This window comes from Camelus dromedarius, chromosome 4 (genome assembly GCF_036321535.1).
Source record: "Camelus dromedarius isolate mCamDro1 chromosome 4, mCamDro1.pat, whole genome shotgun sequence".
NCBI lineage: Eukaryota > Metazoa > Chordata > Mammalia > Artiodactyla > Camelidae > Camelus > Camelus dromedarius.
The window spans coordinates 20,819,125-20,835,336 of NC_087439.1; the positions used below are offsets into that span (position 1 = coordinate 20,819,125).

At 37.9% G+C, this 16,212-nt stretch overlaps 1 protein-coding gene across 1 annotated transcript in view; it reads right to left on the bottom strand.

Moving 5' to 3' along the window:
• Positions 1-5,726: 5,726 nt before the first annotated feature.
• The window catches only part of NXPH2 (neurexophilin 2), a 106,520-nt gene continuing 96,034 nt past the window's right edge, over positions 5,727-16,212 (bottom strand). Inside the window, exon 2 of the mRNA XM_031451348.2 lies at positions 5,727-8,196. Coding sequence (XP_031307208.2) covers positions 7,453-8,196 — 744 coding nt within the window. The 3' untranslated portion in view covers positions 5,727-7,452. The remainder of the gene's footprint in view (positions 8,197-16,212) is intronic.

Consider the following 16,212-nt stretch of genomic DNA (forward strand, 5'->3'; position numbering starts at 1 on the left):
ACAATGAAATCTAATTATTTACACTGGCTTTGATAATTCTGCATAGCATAAAAGTATTGGTAGCAAGAAAGTAAGAAAAAGAGTATTGCACTTTAAGGTTCTTATCATCCCTTATTGCTCATAATCTATGTGATATTTACTTTCACCTCAACTCTGCTATGAGCTAGGTATTATCACTCCATTTTGAGGATGAGAAAACTCGGAGAAGCTGAGTAACTGGTTCAAGGTTACACAGCTGTTAAATGGCAGATTCCAGATGCAAATCTACGTTGGACTAACTGCAAAGCCTGTACTTATTTGCAAAGTACCTAGGATGGTATTGGACCAATAGTAAGCACCAATAAACATTAGCTCCCTTCCCCTGTAAAGATTCTTTCACTTCTATCATACCATGATCTGAATGGTTCTTTCAGAAAGCGAGTGGAGTGGGATTATGATACTGAGAGGCTGCTTCTGCCACATCAGTGCCAGAGGGGCTGAGAGTGAGAAAGCTTCCCAGATCTTAGCAGGACTGGGGTCTGAGATTAATCCTCTTAATTAAGATTGGTAATTTCTCTTTGGCCTACCAAGTTCTGCAAAACTGTTCTATGTTTCAGGGACTAGAATAATTGTGTGGAAACTATTTGTCATAGTGTAGATGACGAGAAAGAGAGAAGGGCAGTGACTGTCCCATTCCTCACACAACCCTGTGGTCACTCCATTTTTGAGGACATATTGAGGCCTATACCATTTCCCACATGATTTACGCAGGAAATGTTCTCAGTGGCTCTATGTTCCAGCCAAAACTTTTGTATATAAGATATAATGGTATATTCATTACACTACCATACTGTACATATCTCAACTACATAAAACTGTGTATATATGCCTATATATATGTATACTTGCATATATATATATATATATGAACACACACATACCCATATATATATGGGTAAGGATGAGAAGAAAATTTATTGGTGATGAGATTGCAGGTAATATTTCTAAATTTAAAAAATTTAACATTTGAAAATGATTTGTGAAACTAAAAAAGAAAACCATAACAAATGAACACATGACAAGGCTTCAGCTAAACACACACACACCAAAGGGAGCATCTGAGAAAAGTGAAGGAAACATTTTTCATCATTTAAATACTTCAAAACAAATTAATTTATCTCTGCCAGGATACACAAGACATTTATACTGTGGTTTTCCACTGGGGAGGGAAGCAGAGTGGCTATAGAGAAGGGGTGGGAGAGAGACTTCCATTGTGTATCAGTTAAGACCTTTGGAATTATGAATCCATGTTAAGTGTGTCACTAAAAAAAATAAAGACAGAAAAGAAAGCATATACTCTTTCTCCCTGTCTTAGTAGGTGAAGTAGAATTAGCACAATTCTTTTTTGGGGGGGGGGGTGGTAATTAGGTTTATTTTAGTTATTTATTTATTAAATGGAGGTACTGGGGATTGAACCTAGGACCTCATGCATGCTAAGCACATGCTGTATCACCGAGCTATACCAACGCCCCTCACTAATTAGCACGATTCTTAAATTGCTATTTTACTCTTTCTTAAAAATTCTCCAACTCTATTTTTCACGGGTCATTTGTAAAACAAATGTTTTTAAGTACATCACTTCCTATATACCTTTTAATGCACTATAACATCAGATATACATCACTTACAAGGCAATAGCTTTATCTGGGCATGGTGGGACATTCCGAGTAAGTGTAAAATGTGATCTCTAGCTTTGGTGAACGTACATTTTTTTTTCCTTTGGATGATAGAACACATAAAGAAGTATAAATAATAAGTATAAATAAAAGTTGTCTGTTAGAAATTATTACTGCAATGCCTAACATACACTGAAATAATTCAGAAATTGGAGTGGATTAGAACACATACAGAACTTCCATAGCGTTTGTACCAGTTAGCTCATGCTAAGGTCCATTAACAAATCCATCCTAATAATTCAGTGACTATAGAATAAAACACGTGTTTGCTTCCCCAATAGCAGTCCAGGGTGGGCTTTTAGTTAGCTGGGTGGCTCTCTTCCATGGTTGGAAAGACACTCAGATGGACAGCTGTTTTGCCTCCTTTGGCTGTGCAGCATCTTAAGCCCTTCAGGGCATCTATCCAAGGCGCCGTTTTCCAAAGGGAAAAAAGCACAGAGAGGCATGAGGGTGCTTTTACATGAGTCAACTCCTGCAAGGGTACACATCCCTTCCTCTCACATCCTACCAGCTATAGTTCAGCAACCAGGCCACCCCACACTGCACGAGAGGCAAGGACATGCAGCCTAGCTGGCCAGCTGCACACTTGACCCGTCCACTGCAACGGGTGAAGGACCAGGGTCCATGCTGGTGTATGAACAGCTGACAGTCTCTATCACAAATATGGAAGGAACATCAGTGATTCTGGGGGAATAAAGAAGGGAAAGAATGACTTTATCTGGGCAGGAGGAACAATAAAAATAACCAGGCTGTTAAACCTGATTAGGCTTCCAATTCTTTATCCAATAAGCAAAACCTATTCTAGATCATTTGCAAAAATGTTCCCATCTTTTACGTTTCTGTAGTTCTAGAGCTAACATTCGATGGGTACTGGTTCAGCTGGAGCAACGTGTTCATGTTGGAAATGGGGCAAGAGAGCACTTACGTTACGTGGGTAGAAGATGTATTGAATAATCACCGTTTCACACTGGAGATTTTTAAAAAATTAAGTGACAGATATTGATAAGTACCTACTATATACCAGACACTTTGCTGGGTGCTGCAGAGGATGCAGTTAACTCACTGCTTTTAAGAGATTACAGACTATTTACAGGGGAGCGGAGTGGGATGATGAAAGGAGACGATTATGAATGAAGCAGAACAGGATATGTTCCCAGGGTTCCAGACCTCAAACTTTAGGGTAGGACATGAGGGGAATATGAAAGGACCCTTGAATATCTTCTACAGGACTTTTAGGAAGAAAAAAAAAATCTCTAACATAAGCTTGTTTCCCTGTGATTTGTCTCTTACAACAAGAGACATTAAATTTCCATTCATTGCAAGTTCTGATTAATTAACTTGAGGTTAAACTGTAGTTTTACTACAAGTAAAAATGCATGAATCCATCCTCTATTTTATAGGCAGTGAATTAATTTAAGATTCTTTATGAGGTAAAACTGGACCTTTAGGCAATTAAGGCATTACACGCAATTTACCTGTTTCTATGAAAACATATTCTCAAGTTTTATGATGAAAAATATTGTCAAATGCAGTGTTCTACTGCCAGTAATTCTTAGCTGGTCACACCTCTAATATATTCCAGGGCTCTTAATCTTTGGACAAAATGGCTCTATCCTGGATTTATTTTTCTCTAGTTATAATTTTTAAAAATGTTGTCTTCATACAGAAATCACAATCCTGAAGATTCTGAAAAGAGGGCATTGCGGGCCACCTTCACGTTTAGTTTTGGCTTCTGGATCATGTCTTGTTATGAACTCACTGCCATCGTTTTTATTTTGTTTTGATCATCTGTTTCAATTTACCTTTCTTCTGTAACTCAAGACCTGGGCCTAGACGTCAGGTGTCCTACATTTCAGTTGGCTTTGCCACTTCCTGATGGGCATGTCCTTTACTCTGTTGGGGCCTTGGTTTTACTTGTCTGTCAAATGGGAGGGATGAACCAGAAGATGGTGTAGGCTGCACTCTCTGAATATTCCTCTTCTGTATGTTACTATTGGTTTGATCACTTTTCTTTATTTGGTTATCAATCTATCGGTTTAATTTTTAAAAGGGTTTGTTCCCTTAACTTTTTTAAAGTATTGTCAGAAGCCCATTTGAACCAGCATAACCTAGGATGCTTATTTAAGATGTAGATTCCTTTTTTTTTAAATTGAAGTATAATTGACTTACAATGTTGTGTTAATTTCTGGTGTATAGCATAGAGATTCACTTATACACGTATGTATATATATTCCTCTTCATGTTCTTTTTCATTATAGGCCATTACAAGGTACTGAATATAGTTCCCTGTGCTGTACAGTAGGACCTTGTTGTTTATCTATTTTATATATAGTACTTAGTATCTACAAATCCCAAACTCCCAATTTATCCCTCCCCACTTCCTTGCCCAACTGGTAACCATAAATTTGTTTTCTATGTCTATGAGCCTGTCTCTGTTTAATAAATAAGTTCATTTGTGGAATCTTAAAAAAAAAAGTATACAAAATATGTCGATTTTTAGTTCCTCCAGCTCATTTACTAAATCAGAATTTCCAGGGAAGTTACTTCTCACTCTTTAATGTAAATAAAAGTCATATGGGGGTCTTGTAAAACTGAAATCTCCAATTCAGTGTCTGTGGTAAGACCTGAGAGCTTGTATTTCTAACAAGCTTACAGGTAATACTGCTGATCTGTACTTTGAATATGAGGACTCTCTAAGTCAGCTGAGACCCCGCAGAACCATGTCTTGAATGGCAACAGGATTAGCCAGCTGTCGAATGTTTAAGATGTAGCAATTGGGCCTAAAATGTAGCATGTAGCATCTGGGTCATATAAAACAAAGAAGAACGGGGATGCAGAAGAAAGTTTAAAGAATATAATGGGATATGAATCAGGTTCTCTCGTGAGTAGCCACATCAGAGAACCACACTCATTATTGCTCTGTTATTCTAGATCATGAGGATGTGTTGAAATTCCAAGTACCAAGTAGTAGGAATAAGCAAAATGGTTTCCTTTTTTCTGGTTCCTGCTGTGCTACATGGTATCCACAGGCTTTTTCCTCTTATTTCCCTTCTACAGATTTTACAGGCCTGAGGCTGGTGTCATCACATTGTTCACTGTCATGGAAATAAGGCCTCTTTTCTGACTCTGTGTGGTGATGAGTAACAAGATTGTTTCTGCTCAGGGGTGAAAAGGTCTTCAAACTAGTTTGCTTTCTAGTAAACAGTGGGCCTAGAGATTAAATTTCTGCTAGTGTGTTTTTTTTAACTAATTTTTTTTATTGAGGCATAATTGACACATAATATTATATTGTTTTCAGGTGTTCTTACCTCTTAGTTTAGTTTTCATTTTTTAAAAGGGTCTGATCCTTTACATTTGAACAATCTGTGGTGACTGGGTATAAAATTAGCTTCCGTGAGTGTCCTTTTCCTCAACTGCAGTACTCAAAGTCAAAAATGGTTTTGTAGAAATGTGTGCATTTGCATGTTTAAATGGGATCTGATTTATATTGTGCCAAGTACCATTACTGACAATTACGTAGGCTTTGAAATGAAATTATGACTAAAAAATATATGTGGCATATGTTCTACACCAATTAAAAATATGCCTAGGGAAACTTTCTTTTTTTTTAAACTCCACAAACCCTGCTAAAAATCTAAGAATCATGCCAACCTATTGAATTTTTTTCTTTGCACAGATCTAACGTTTTTCTCACTCAACTTTTGAACATCAGGTAGTTTTAAATTGCATTTCATGTAATAATAATTATAACAATCATAATAGCAGCCCACACTCACAGAGTTCTTATTAGATGCCAACTATATGCCAAGTGGTTTATGAATTATCCTTTTACTATATATTCTACATAGCCTAGCTGCTCTGTTTAATATGTACACAAGGAAAATCTTAATGCTCAGTTGATAATACATACCCACACACAAACACACACACAATAAACCACTGTGAGGAAAGGAAACAAGAACAGTCTTAAAAAATAACAAACTCCTAAAGTCCTCTGACAGATTTAGCAAATTCTTTTTATTTACATAGAAATGTGTACACATACTCTCTGTACACAGAAAATTCTAAGTGTATATACATATATGATTCCCACATATTTTACAATAAATAGTATTTTAATCTTGTTTCTAAGTGAAAATAAAAAGATGTTTCAAAGTATTTCACACCAACCACAAAATTACAAAAGCACTGGATGAACTCAGAGCAAAAATGTCAAGCCTGTACTACCACACACTAAGCCTAGTACAATTTTTTACAAAAGACAAAAAACCAAACACTGTGCAGATATCACCAGGAAAAGGAAAGGCATGGAGATGCAAAACAGAGATGAGGGCTATTGCCTTTCTGAACAAGGTGGTAAGAGCATTTTTGTTGGTTAGGACTGGTCGTCCTTCAGTCCTCCATTTAATGTTTTACTGTAAGTGATATTTTACAGATAAGAAGGAGAAAAGTTAACATCTATGGTAAAAAGAGTAACCATTCCATGAGTCTTACACATTCTAAAAATCTTTTCACTGGTCAGCCACACTCTCTTCCTCTGCTAATTCACAGATCAGCCAGTCTTTTGACATAGGATGACCGTCGACCCCCTCAGAGAAGATGAGAAGGACCAGATCGTGGAAGTCATCTCAAAAGCCTGACGAGTCATGTATCTTGGTAATTAACACTTCATAATAGTCATGTTTAAATATCCTCTTTCTTTCTGTAGAATTTGATCCCTCATTTAAATAATTAAATGCAAGGAGAACTTAATCTAAAAGGCTAGAAATGATGACTAATCATCCTGGAATTTCCTCCTTCCACTTCCAGTTTCTTTTCCATCCTACCCTCAGAAACGATCACTTTCTCTCAATTTCAGAGTTGTTCTACACAGGTATATAAAAATCATACTACTAAAGGAGTAGAATGAGGTTATAGACTGAATAGGGATTTAGGATATTTTTGACGACTTCACAGCACTGAATTTGGCAAAAGAATCCAAAAACATCCTGATCTTCATTATTGTTGAGCTGACTTAATGTTATATCCAGATTTGCTTTCTTAATACCCTAATATTACTGCTCAGATGAGACTCATAAGGATGGTGGCCAACCCAGGACTAAGTGTTTTTAAATCACATTCCACTCAACTCTCGCTCAGATAACAGTGTATTTTGTTCTACTGTGGCACTGTAACTTCACACATGAGTACTGAAACAAATTTTACCCCTTCATCTCTCATATCAGTAACAGCACAGATGTGGGAGAAAAGACAGCAATAAAAAAAAGAATTTGATGTCAGAAATGTGATTCATCTATCAAATACCTATCTTTTCAGTTGCTTTACTGAATCTGCTATTTTTAAGGTAACCTTCCAAAACACATTTCAAAGGCAGGCTCATTTCAAGAGCAATGTTTATCACATGCATAATTTGGCTCCTTCCTGTTACATGTTGCTACCACTGATGCGTCTTTTAGAGAAACAATATCTGGAGGACTTGGCCATTCCACTGAGAGTGATGGCTTCATATGTAATCTGATGCTTCAGATTAAGGTACTTATGATTGAAACACACACGTTTCACATTTAAAGATGTTTCTTTTTCTTTTCTTTTTTTTTTTTAATTTGAAAACCTTATATGGAATGAAGGTTCACTGCCAGAAACAAAAGGGATCCTTTACCATGAAGATCTGGGTTTGGTTCTTGGTCATTCTAATTGATTGTTTATTCGTCCTTCATTTCTGTGGCTGTGGAAAGATTCAGCCAGAAGATAAGTATGGAGTCTCACTATGGTAATTGTAGTCAGGACAGACCTTTTGCACAAGTTTATAATCAACACTGTAAAACGCAATGTAGATGCAAATGACCTTGAAGGGCTTCGAGCACAACCAGGAAACGTGGCTCTGAGTCTGCTCCTGGTAGCAGATCTTGGACGGGTCAAAGTTGCACAGGGCGGTCTTCTTCGCCCGATCTGTTTTTTCATACTCAATGCGACAATTGAATGATTTGGATTCCTTGGTCTCCAAGGTAGACTGCGGGGAAACTTCAAATTCCACCACTTTGGAGGGGGGTACCAAACTCACTGAAACATTGCCCAGGCCTGTGGAATTATGTCGGAAGTAAACACTGAAGGTTCCATTTCCATGGTCAACAATTTTCCCCGTGATGAGGAGGTTGAGTTTAACAGTTTTTATGTTGGAATGGAAGTCGCCCCATCCAAACATTTTCTTAAATTTCCCTGTTTTCACTATTGGCCTCCGTTTAGTTCTTGCCAGTGGCTCCTGAACCTCCGTGATGTTGGCCAGCCAATCCCAAAAGTTCTCCATGCTGTCTGCATACACCAAGTGCCCAGGCTTGGGGACCGGAGACTGTTTAACAAATAGGCGCAGAGGATTGATGATCCTTGAGTGCTCCACGTTTCCAACCAGCGTCCCTGGAGCATCCTTGTCTTCCCAATCTAGCCCCTCTGTGGCATGCACCACCTTTTTACTGTCACAAAACAGCTGTTTGAAAAGAAGAGAGAGAAATAAACTTTAGGTTAGGCTTTGCGTGCACACATACCAAAGCCAAAGCACCAGGGAAATTCCTGTGATATTATTTCAGTTCTTGCTAAACAGCATTTCACACACACAGCTGGGCACCCCAGTGTAACAAGAGGACCATTTAATTCAAGCAGTGTAAATCTGTGAGTACAAAAATGGGAGCGATGAGATTAAGAGTGTATCTGCAGGTTCTGAATCCAGAGGATTTAACCAACTCTGGGTTGAAAATATTGAGGGGAAAAAAAAATCCAGAAAGCAAAACTTGAATTTGCCACGGTCTGGCAACTATTAATATAGCATTTACATTGTGTCAGGTATTGTAAGTAATCTAGAGATGATTTAAAGTACCCAGGAGGATGTGCATAGATTATATGCAAATACTAAACCATTTTATATAGAGGACTTGAACATCCTTGGATTTTGGTATCCAAGGGGGTCCTGAAACAATCCCCTACAGATACTGAGGAATGACTATATTTCATTTTGATGGGTTTATGTGGTTTTTAACCTCTGTTTCCTAATCTTTACAATTCTATCTTTCCAGACTGGGGGAAGTAGTATATTTTGGTCTCTCATTTGATTAAAATGTGTAAGGCTTTTTCCTTCAGGCAGAAGACAACTCTAGAATGCTGGCTTCTACCATGGAGCTAGAAACCATCTGAATATAAGATACCGAGACAACTCAAAATATATTTGGAAATATTAAGGGCACTATTATATTCAAAAGCTTATGTCATATAATTTCATTGCTTTTGATCTCATTCCATTTCAAATTCTGTAACAAAAAAGCAGCGTGAACAGCAATAGATAGTTCTACAAAAGCTTTAACTGAAAAAATGTAATTTCAAATTTGGTTGCCTTTGGGGGAAGGTATAGCTCAGTGGTAGGGCACATGTCCAGCATGCACAGGGTCCTGGGTTCAATCCCCAGTACCTGCATTAAAAAAATAAAAACAGAAACCTAGTTACTATTCACCTAAAAAAAAATTTAAAAAAAAGAGGATATCATCAAGTTTGGTTGCCTTTATAGAAACAGAAATTGGAAATATATATTTTGAATTAATTACTAGGCTAATTATTGATGGATAAATTTTATTACAACTGAATAATACTTTGAAAGATAGGATTGCTAAGGAAGAGTTGTGTGCATGTGTTTTATGGATTCCACAGTATTCTGGTTCAAATTATATCCACTGAAACACAGCACTTTATTTGCACTTGATTTTTCTTTTTATTCTTTTGTAATATAAGAGTCCTCATGATTTCTAAAAATCATTTAGTTAAATCAATATGGATTTTGAAGGACAGAATCATAATATATGAAACTGTTGCCTGGAGTGAATATTTATGGATGAGTTATAAGGTCTGGAAAATAGAGGTTTCTAGTGGAAACACAGATAGCCTCTTATCTCTAATGGCACAAACCACTCTGGTAATGATTCTCTGGAAAACTGTCAGCATGATGAAAAGGATGAGAACCAAGTGGGGCTGTGCTTGTGTAGTGTTTCCCCAACCCTTTCAAACTTGGCAAAGCACTGTGACTGGTAAAAATTATTGCTTTCAATGCAATTAAAAAAGTAGCTTGGATTATAAATATTGCACTTGACTATATGGTAGACATGAGGTTATAGTTAATACATTCATAAAAGCTTAGGTTCTACAAGAATTTTGTGAAAGTGTTTTTACCTATACCTCACCCCCAAACACTTCAGAGTAGGAATCTAAGGACTTTAATGTATGTGTGGGGTTTTCTTTTTTTTTTTTCTTCTTTTTTAGCTTTAGGGTGGGTGGTTGGGGAGAGTGTCATATAATACATATTGGTCCCTTTGATTAATTTCCTGAAGGCTTTTCTGCCTCATGTCTAGTGTTTTAAAAAATTCTTTTCTTTTTACGTAAATTACTGAGGTTTGGCAGAAGGGCAGATTGATCTGCTGCACGTTCTGTTTTGAAAATCTAAATCCATACTACCTCTTCTTAGGGCTCACAGAGCCTGAGCTGATACTCCTTTCTCTCTCCTGGTGCTGAAGGGCTGGCATATTCACCAGGAAAAGAGGGATCATTACCCAGGATTTCTGGCTCAAAATATGCTGGGTATTTCTGATACTGTAACTAGCTTTCCTGACTTAACATTTGATGATGTGCACAAAACCTCATCAAATCAAGTGATAATACACAGCCCAGGAAGGTCAGTGTTGGCTCCAGATATGACTTGAATTTACTAGAACTGATACTGCCTGGTCCAAGTGACTTGTCCTGTCCTCTCTCCAGACAGAGGTTCAAGGACACATAGGCAGATAAGAAACCCCTTGCTGATTGATGAAGGTCCAATTTCTCTTCTCTGTGATTATGAGTTTTGTTTGTTGTCTATTTTTGATTTTTCATCTGTTTCCAGTATGTTGTGAGATGTGCCTTGCTTGGTCAATCCGAGTCACACCCACCCTGTTTCCAAGAATCTCTGGTACGAGGGAACTTCTCCTTTCATTCCTGACCTCTACGGCCCTATTTGTACAACTTCCTAACTTCTTCCTTCACTCCTGCCTTCACTCCTCTCTTTCACAGGGTAAATCCCTTCTGACATTTTCCCCTTTTAGCTTTTTTTTTTTTTCAAAAAAAAAAATCTCAATTCTTATTTTTACACACCATGTTCCCAATTGATACTTTACTAGCCACATTAAGATCCATTTTTCATTCAAAAATATTTTTTTGCTCACAAGTATGACAACACTCTTCACTACCAGGAGCAATATGCTCCCCACCCCCTTTAAAATGTTTGTTTTACATTACACATTCTCCTGAGTTTTTTCTGCCTGGATTATTTTTCTTTACTTAGTGCTTCACCCGATTTTCTCCTTACTTTTCTGTTATTGAAAAACTTATGAACATTAAACCCATTGTTCAATGATAAGCTTGCAATCACGTAGAGTCTTAAGTTAACTGGCATTGGTGTATTTCAGAATACAGGAGAGGCCCCATTATGAGCTCCTTCCCTTATCTCTGAAGACTTCTGCTGTGATGGTTCTGAGATTCAAAAAGTCATCTACTGACTTTTAAAAAAACTAAAGATTTTCTTTGTAGTAACTTAGGTTGTAACAATTTGACCCAAACATATGACTCACCCTAAGAAATATGAGTATAAAAAAAAGTCTAAACTTATCAAACAGATGTAAATTAGATGTACTTATTTGCCTTAGAAAGACTCTTCAATTTTTCAGGAAAGATTCTCCATACGAGAATTTAAGATGAAACTTGATTTCTAAAAAATATGTTCTCACACAGTGCTCTTCAGACTCAAACCTGCTTGAAGGGCCCTTGATTTTAAGGATGATCTATGTAAAAATAATAAAACTTACCCATTAAGCACAGATCTCTATTCTGTTTCAATTAAAACACTCACTGACAGTTTCTTAGATTAAAAAAGTAGATATATGCATCTTTTGATTTTTTTTTTTTGCTTTGCTCCAGGCCATCATATTTGTAACTTGCTTTGACATCAACATTGAACATATTGAGAAAAGCTGTGTAGAACTTCATCTATTTATTACTTTAAAATGCACGGGCAGTTCTTACAGGTACTGACTTTCAAATCTAAACTCAAATTTCAAAAAGCTTTGGATAATGATGTATTGGTAGAAAAGTATAATTAAACGAGTAAATACATTTCTAATTGTCTTAAGAAGCTGAGAGTGGTACCTCCTCTCCCAACTTCCACTCCCTTTGGTGCAAATTACCCTTCTCCCTGAAATATTTTCTTACAATGTGTGCACCACTGGTGGGAGGGCACCATCTCCTAAACAGGTGTACACGGACAGTTGTATGACCCAAGTCTCCAAGGCTTGTGCTTAACCTCAAAAGACCTAATCAGGGATGGCTGATGGGGGGGTTGGATGAACCACAACCCTGCCCCGCACTCATCCACATACTCCCAATATGGAAACAACATGCTGGAAAAGCATAGGATTTGGTGCCCGATGACCTCATCACCCCTTCACTTAAAATGTCTGACATGATTCCCAGTTTCCTCACCTTTATCTCCTTTGCTGGTGGATTGTAAGGAGTAAAATCAAACAATGGATGGAAGTTACTGAGCCCAACCTCTGGCAAAAGGCATTCAGTGACTGATGGCTCTTGCATGGTCCAAGGGATAGTCCCATGCCTCTTATTCAAGAATTGTCTTCAGAGAATTATATGGATTCTCAGGCCTCCAGGAAACTGATTAGTGGTTAATCAAGCAACTTGTGCAGTGCCATATAATAAATTAATGACCGAGTAGAAATCAACCTTCTCAACCCCAGAGCATCAGTCAAATGCTTCCTCCTGTTTCTGGTCTCGGTGGCATCTGAGTCATATCCAGATCACAGGGGCAGGTGAGCTCTCTTTGCCAACAAAACGTGTTTGTGGATCTTTGATTCCAACCAACCAAATGAGTCAGCAAAAGATCTGAAATTACAAAGTGTCTGGCAGGCACCCTCATTCTTCTAAAGACAATTTCCCTGAATACAGCATGCTGAGAGAGGACTGGAGGTGGTTCTGAACCTGTTGGCAAATGCTCTGTCCAAGGCAAGGTTGTTAGATGTTATCTGCAAAACACAGGGCTGTGTGCCCCGTGGCTTTTGTACTTGCTGGGGCTCTCTGTGCTAATATTGCTATCGCTGCAGTCTTTCGTCCCATCATATTAGAACAATAATGCAAAACATTTAACCACAAGCACAAAATGGAGTTTAAAAAAGGGAGAAAAAGAGGAATTGCTGCGCTTTATCTGTTTGAACATTCCCTGATTTCAACACATTTATCAAAGCTTAAGTAATTTATGTCTTGGCAGGGTGTATCAATTTCACAAAGCACACACATTAGCTAGATACAATGATATCATATTAGCTTTTTCTGCATCTTACAGAGGAGCTCAAAAAGATTAATAAAAGCTCAAACCTTCATCAATTAAATGAAGCAGGTGGAAGGAAGGGAGTAGGAGAAGAAGACTGTATTTCATTTCAGTTCTTTTGTTTTTCAGGGGACAAAAAAAGCTGACAGGTTCAAATCATTCATCATAACAAACTGGAGTTGAATTTCACTGATAATTAAATGCATTTTTTTCCCAAGAGACAGAGAAGCTGCAATGAATTTTATAGTAGCAGATGTGAGAACTGTCACAAATTATGAAAATAATTTATAAACTCAAAAGCGTCTTCCTCTGCAAATACTATATTAGAAGATCTTTTCCTTCAGCCATATCTGTTAAACATTTTATTTCAGAACAGTTTTAGTTTACTGAAAAGTTGCACGGTACAGAGTTACTGTATACCCTGTATCTAGTTCCCTGTACTGCTAACATCTTACATTGTATTACACTTGTCACATCTGCTGAGCTAATACCTATACATCATGTATTAACTAGAGCCCATACTTGACTCAGATTTCCCTAGTTTTTCCTAATGTCCTTTATCTGCTCCATCTAGGATCCCATATTACATTTGGTCATTGTGAAGTTTTAGGCTTGTCGTGGCTGTGACCGTTTCTTAGTTGTTTCTTGTTTTCGATGACCTTGAAGGTTTCGAGGGGCACTGGCTTAGGCATTTTGCAGAATGCCCTTCAATTTGAGTTTGTCTGATGTTTTTCTTGTGATTAGACTGGGCTTTGGGGAGGAAGAACACAGCTGTAAGGTGCCATTTTCATCCCTTCATCTCAAGGGTACATGTTAGCAACATGACTTAATCACTGTTGATGTTAATCTTCTGGCTTAGGTAGAGAAGATGAGACTTTTTAAAAAGTTTTGCTTTCAGAATTCTCAAAAGGCTTGTACGTTTTTGTTACCAGAAGCTTAGTTTAATTTACATTTAATTCAGTGGCACTTGGTTTAGGATTGATTTTTTTTTTTAAGTCAGGAATTCTCAAGCATTTCATTTTATAACTCTTTACCGCATCACTGAATTATCTAAAATAACCTCAGAGTTGTTTAGGAAATCATTCACTATTTATAAATTATTCTGGCAATATTACATGCTATAAATGTGTCTGTCATCATCAACTATTATTATTACTATTTTATTTTTATTTAGTATTAATTTTTTTAAAATGGGGCCCATTTTGATAACTGACAGTTCAATAAAGAAGACCTTATTCTATAAATATCTCACTTAGAGTTGGAATTACCTGCTTATGATATTAGATTCAAATGTCCCTTTTCTCAGTTTTGGAGCCAGGCTATTGTACCTGACTCTATACATTCAATGGTTCAATATCAACCTTTAGATGGGGCTGTCTTTGCTGGTCCTTCTGTTTATCAAGGGGAATGGAGCTAAGGAATGAGAGCGTCACAAAGCAGTGTTCTATATTCACAGTAAACTGGATCTGCAGGACTATGAATGTTACTTGCTTTCCCCTGGCATCTGAGACAGTCAAAATTACGAGATAACCGTTTTCTAAATGACCATCATCATGATACAGCTTTGCTTCTTCCCAGTAGCTGCATGTGGGGCTGGGTCCCAATCTGTGGGGGTTGAGGGCAGGAGATTTGTCTACACCCATGAACAACAGAAAGGAATAAAGGGCATTTAGAGCAGTGAGCTTCTGGGGTTCAAATGTCATTCAATATATACCACACCATCATCATTCCAGGTAACTCTCTCCTACAACGATCCTAACAGGTGGTATTTTTCTTATTTGAAGAAACACCAGTGGATGCAACACCAACCCCAGCCACACTGTCCCAGTCCAAGGTTTAGCAATTCTAATTGACACATATGTTTAGCTCCTATCAACTCTTCACTTACATGGCACGGGGGGAGGAGATGCTTCGATTTCCTAAGTAGTTGAAGCTTAGGTCCTTAAGCTCACTGACTCGAAACACAGCTCTCCTGACTGAAATAAGAAGAGACTGGATGACATTAACACACCTTGTTTAGGGAAGTGGGAACCCTAAAACAGTTTAGAAATATTCCCATGAACATATTATGTTATTTTTGCAGGAGTAAGTTTACGGCTTCATTGACTTTCACCTTGGCCGGCAATCATACAAGTGCTACAGTACTCCCACCTGGCACTCGCAAATGATTGGCCTAAGAGAAAACGTGGAGTGTCCCAGTCAAGTCCCTGCCGTGCAGAAAAGACTCTGTTGGCACATTCTCCAGTGGCTGAATCTGCACAAACAGAAAGACTGTTCCAAGAGTGAAGGAATGCATGAAAGAAGCAGGGGTGGTGCACTCAATCGGAACAGGTAAAACTGGAAGCAGGAAAATGCAAGAGATGGGAACAGTGATGCTTCGATTTCCTAGGAGGAGTTGGGGTCAGGAACCGTGGAATGGAAATCTGGCTTTGCCACTTAGGGTTCTATCAGCCTGCGCAAGCCACGTGCCCTCCCTGAGCCTGGTCTTCTCAAAAGTAAAATGGTGAAAAGGAAAGGCTGGAGTTGCACTTCAAGGAGCCGAAGGAGGCTTTGAGATGGAAAGTGAGTCAGAGCGAGGCGGGTCCATGGGCAAGAATACTTGTGAGGAGCTGAATTCTGCAGTCCAGGAGAGAAGTGAGGAGGCCTGGAATCTTGGTCACAAACACATGCATTCATCTTTTTTTTCAATTGAAATATAGTTGATTTACAATGTTGTGTTAGCTTCAGGTGTACAGCAAATTGATTCAGTTATACAAATGTGTATATATATATATTCCTTTTCAGATTCTTTTCCATTGTAGGTTATTACAGGATATTAAATACAGCTCCCCGTGCTATGCAGTAGAATCTGGTTGTTTATCTGTTCTATATACAGTAGTGTGTATATGTTAATCCCAAGCTCCTAATTGATCTCTGCCCCCTACCTTCCCCTTTGATAACCATAAATTTGTTTTCTGTGACTGTGAGTCTTTCTGTTTTGTAAATAAGTTCATTTGTATCATTTTTAAGATTCCACATATAAGAGATATTGTATAATATTTGTCTTTGTCTGACTTCACTTGGTATGATAATCTCTAGGTCCAACCATGCTGCTGCAAA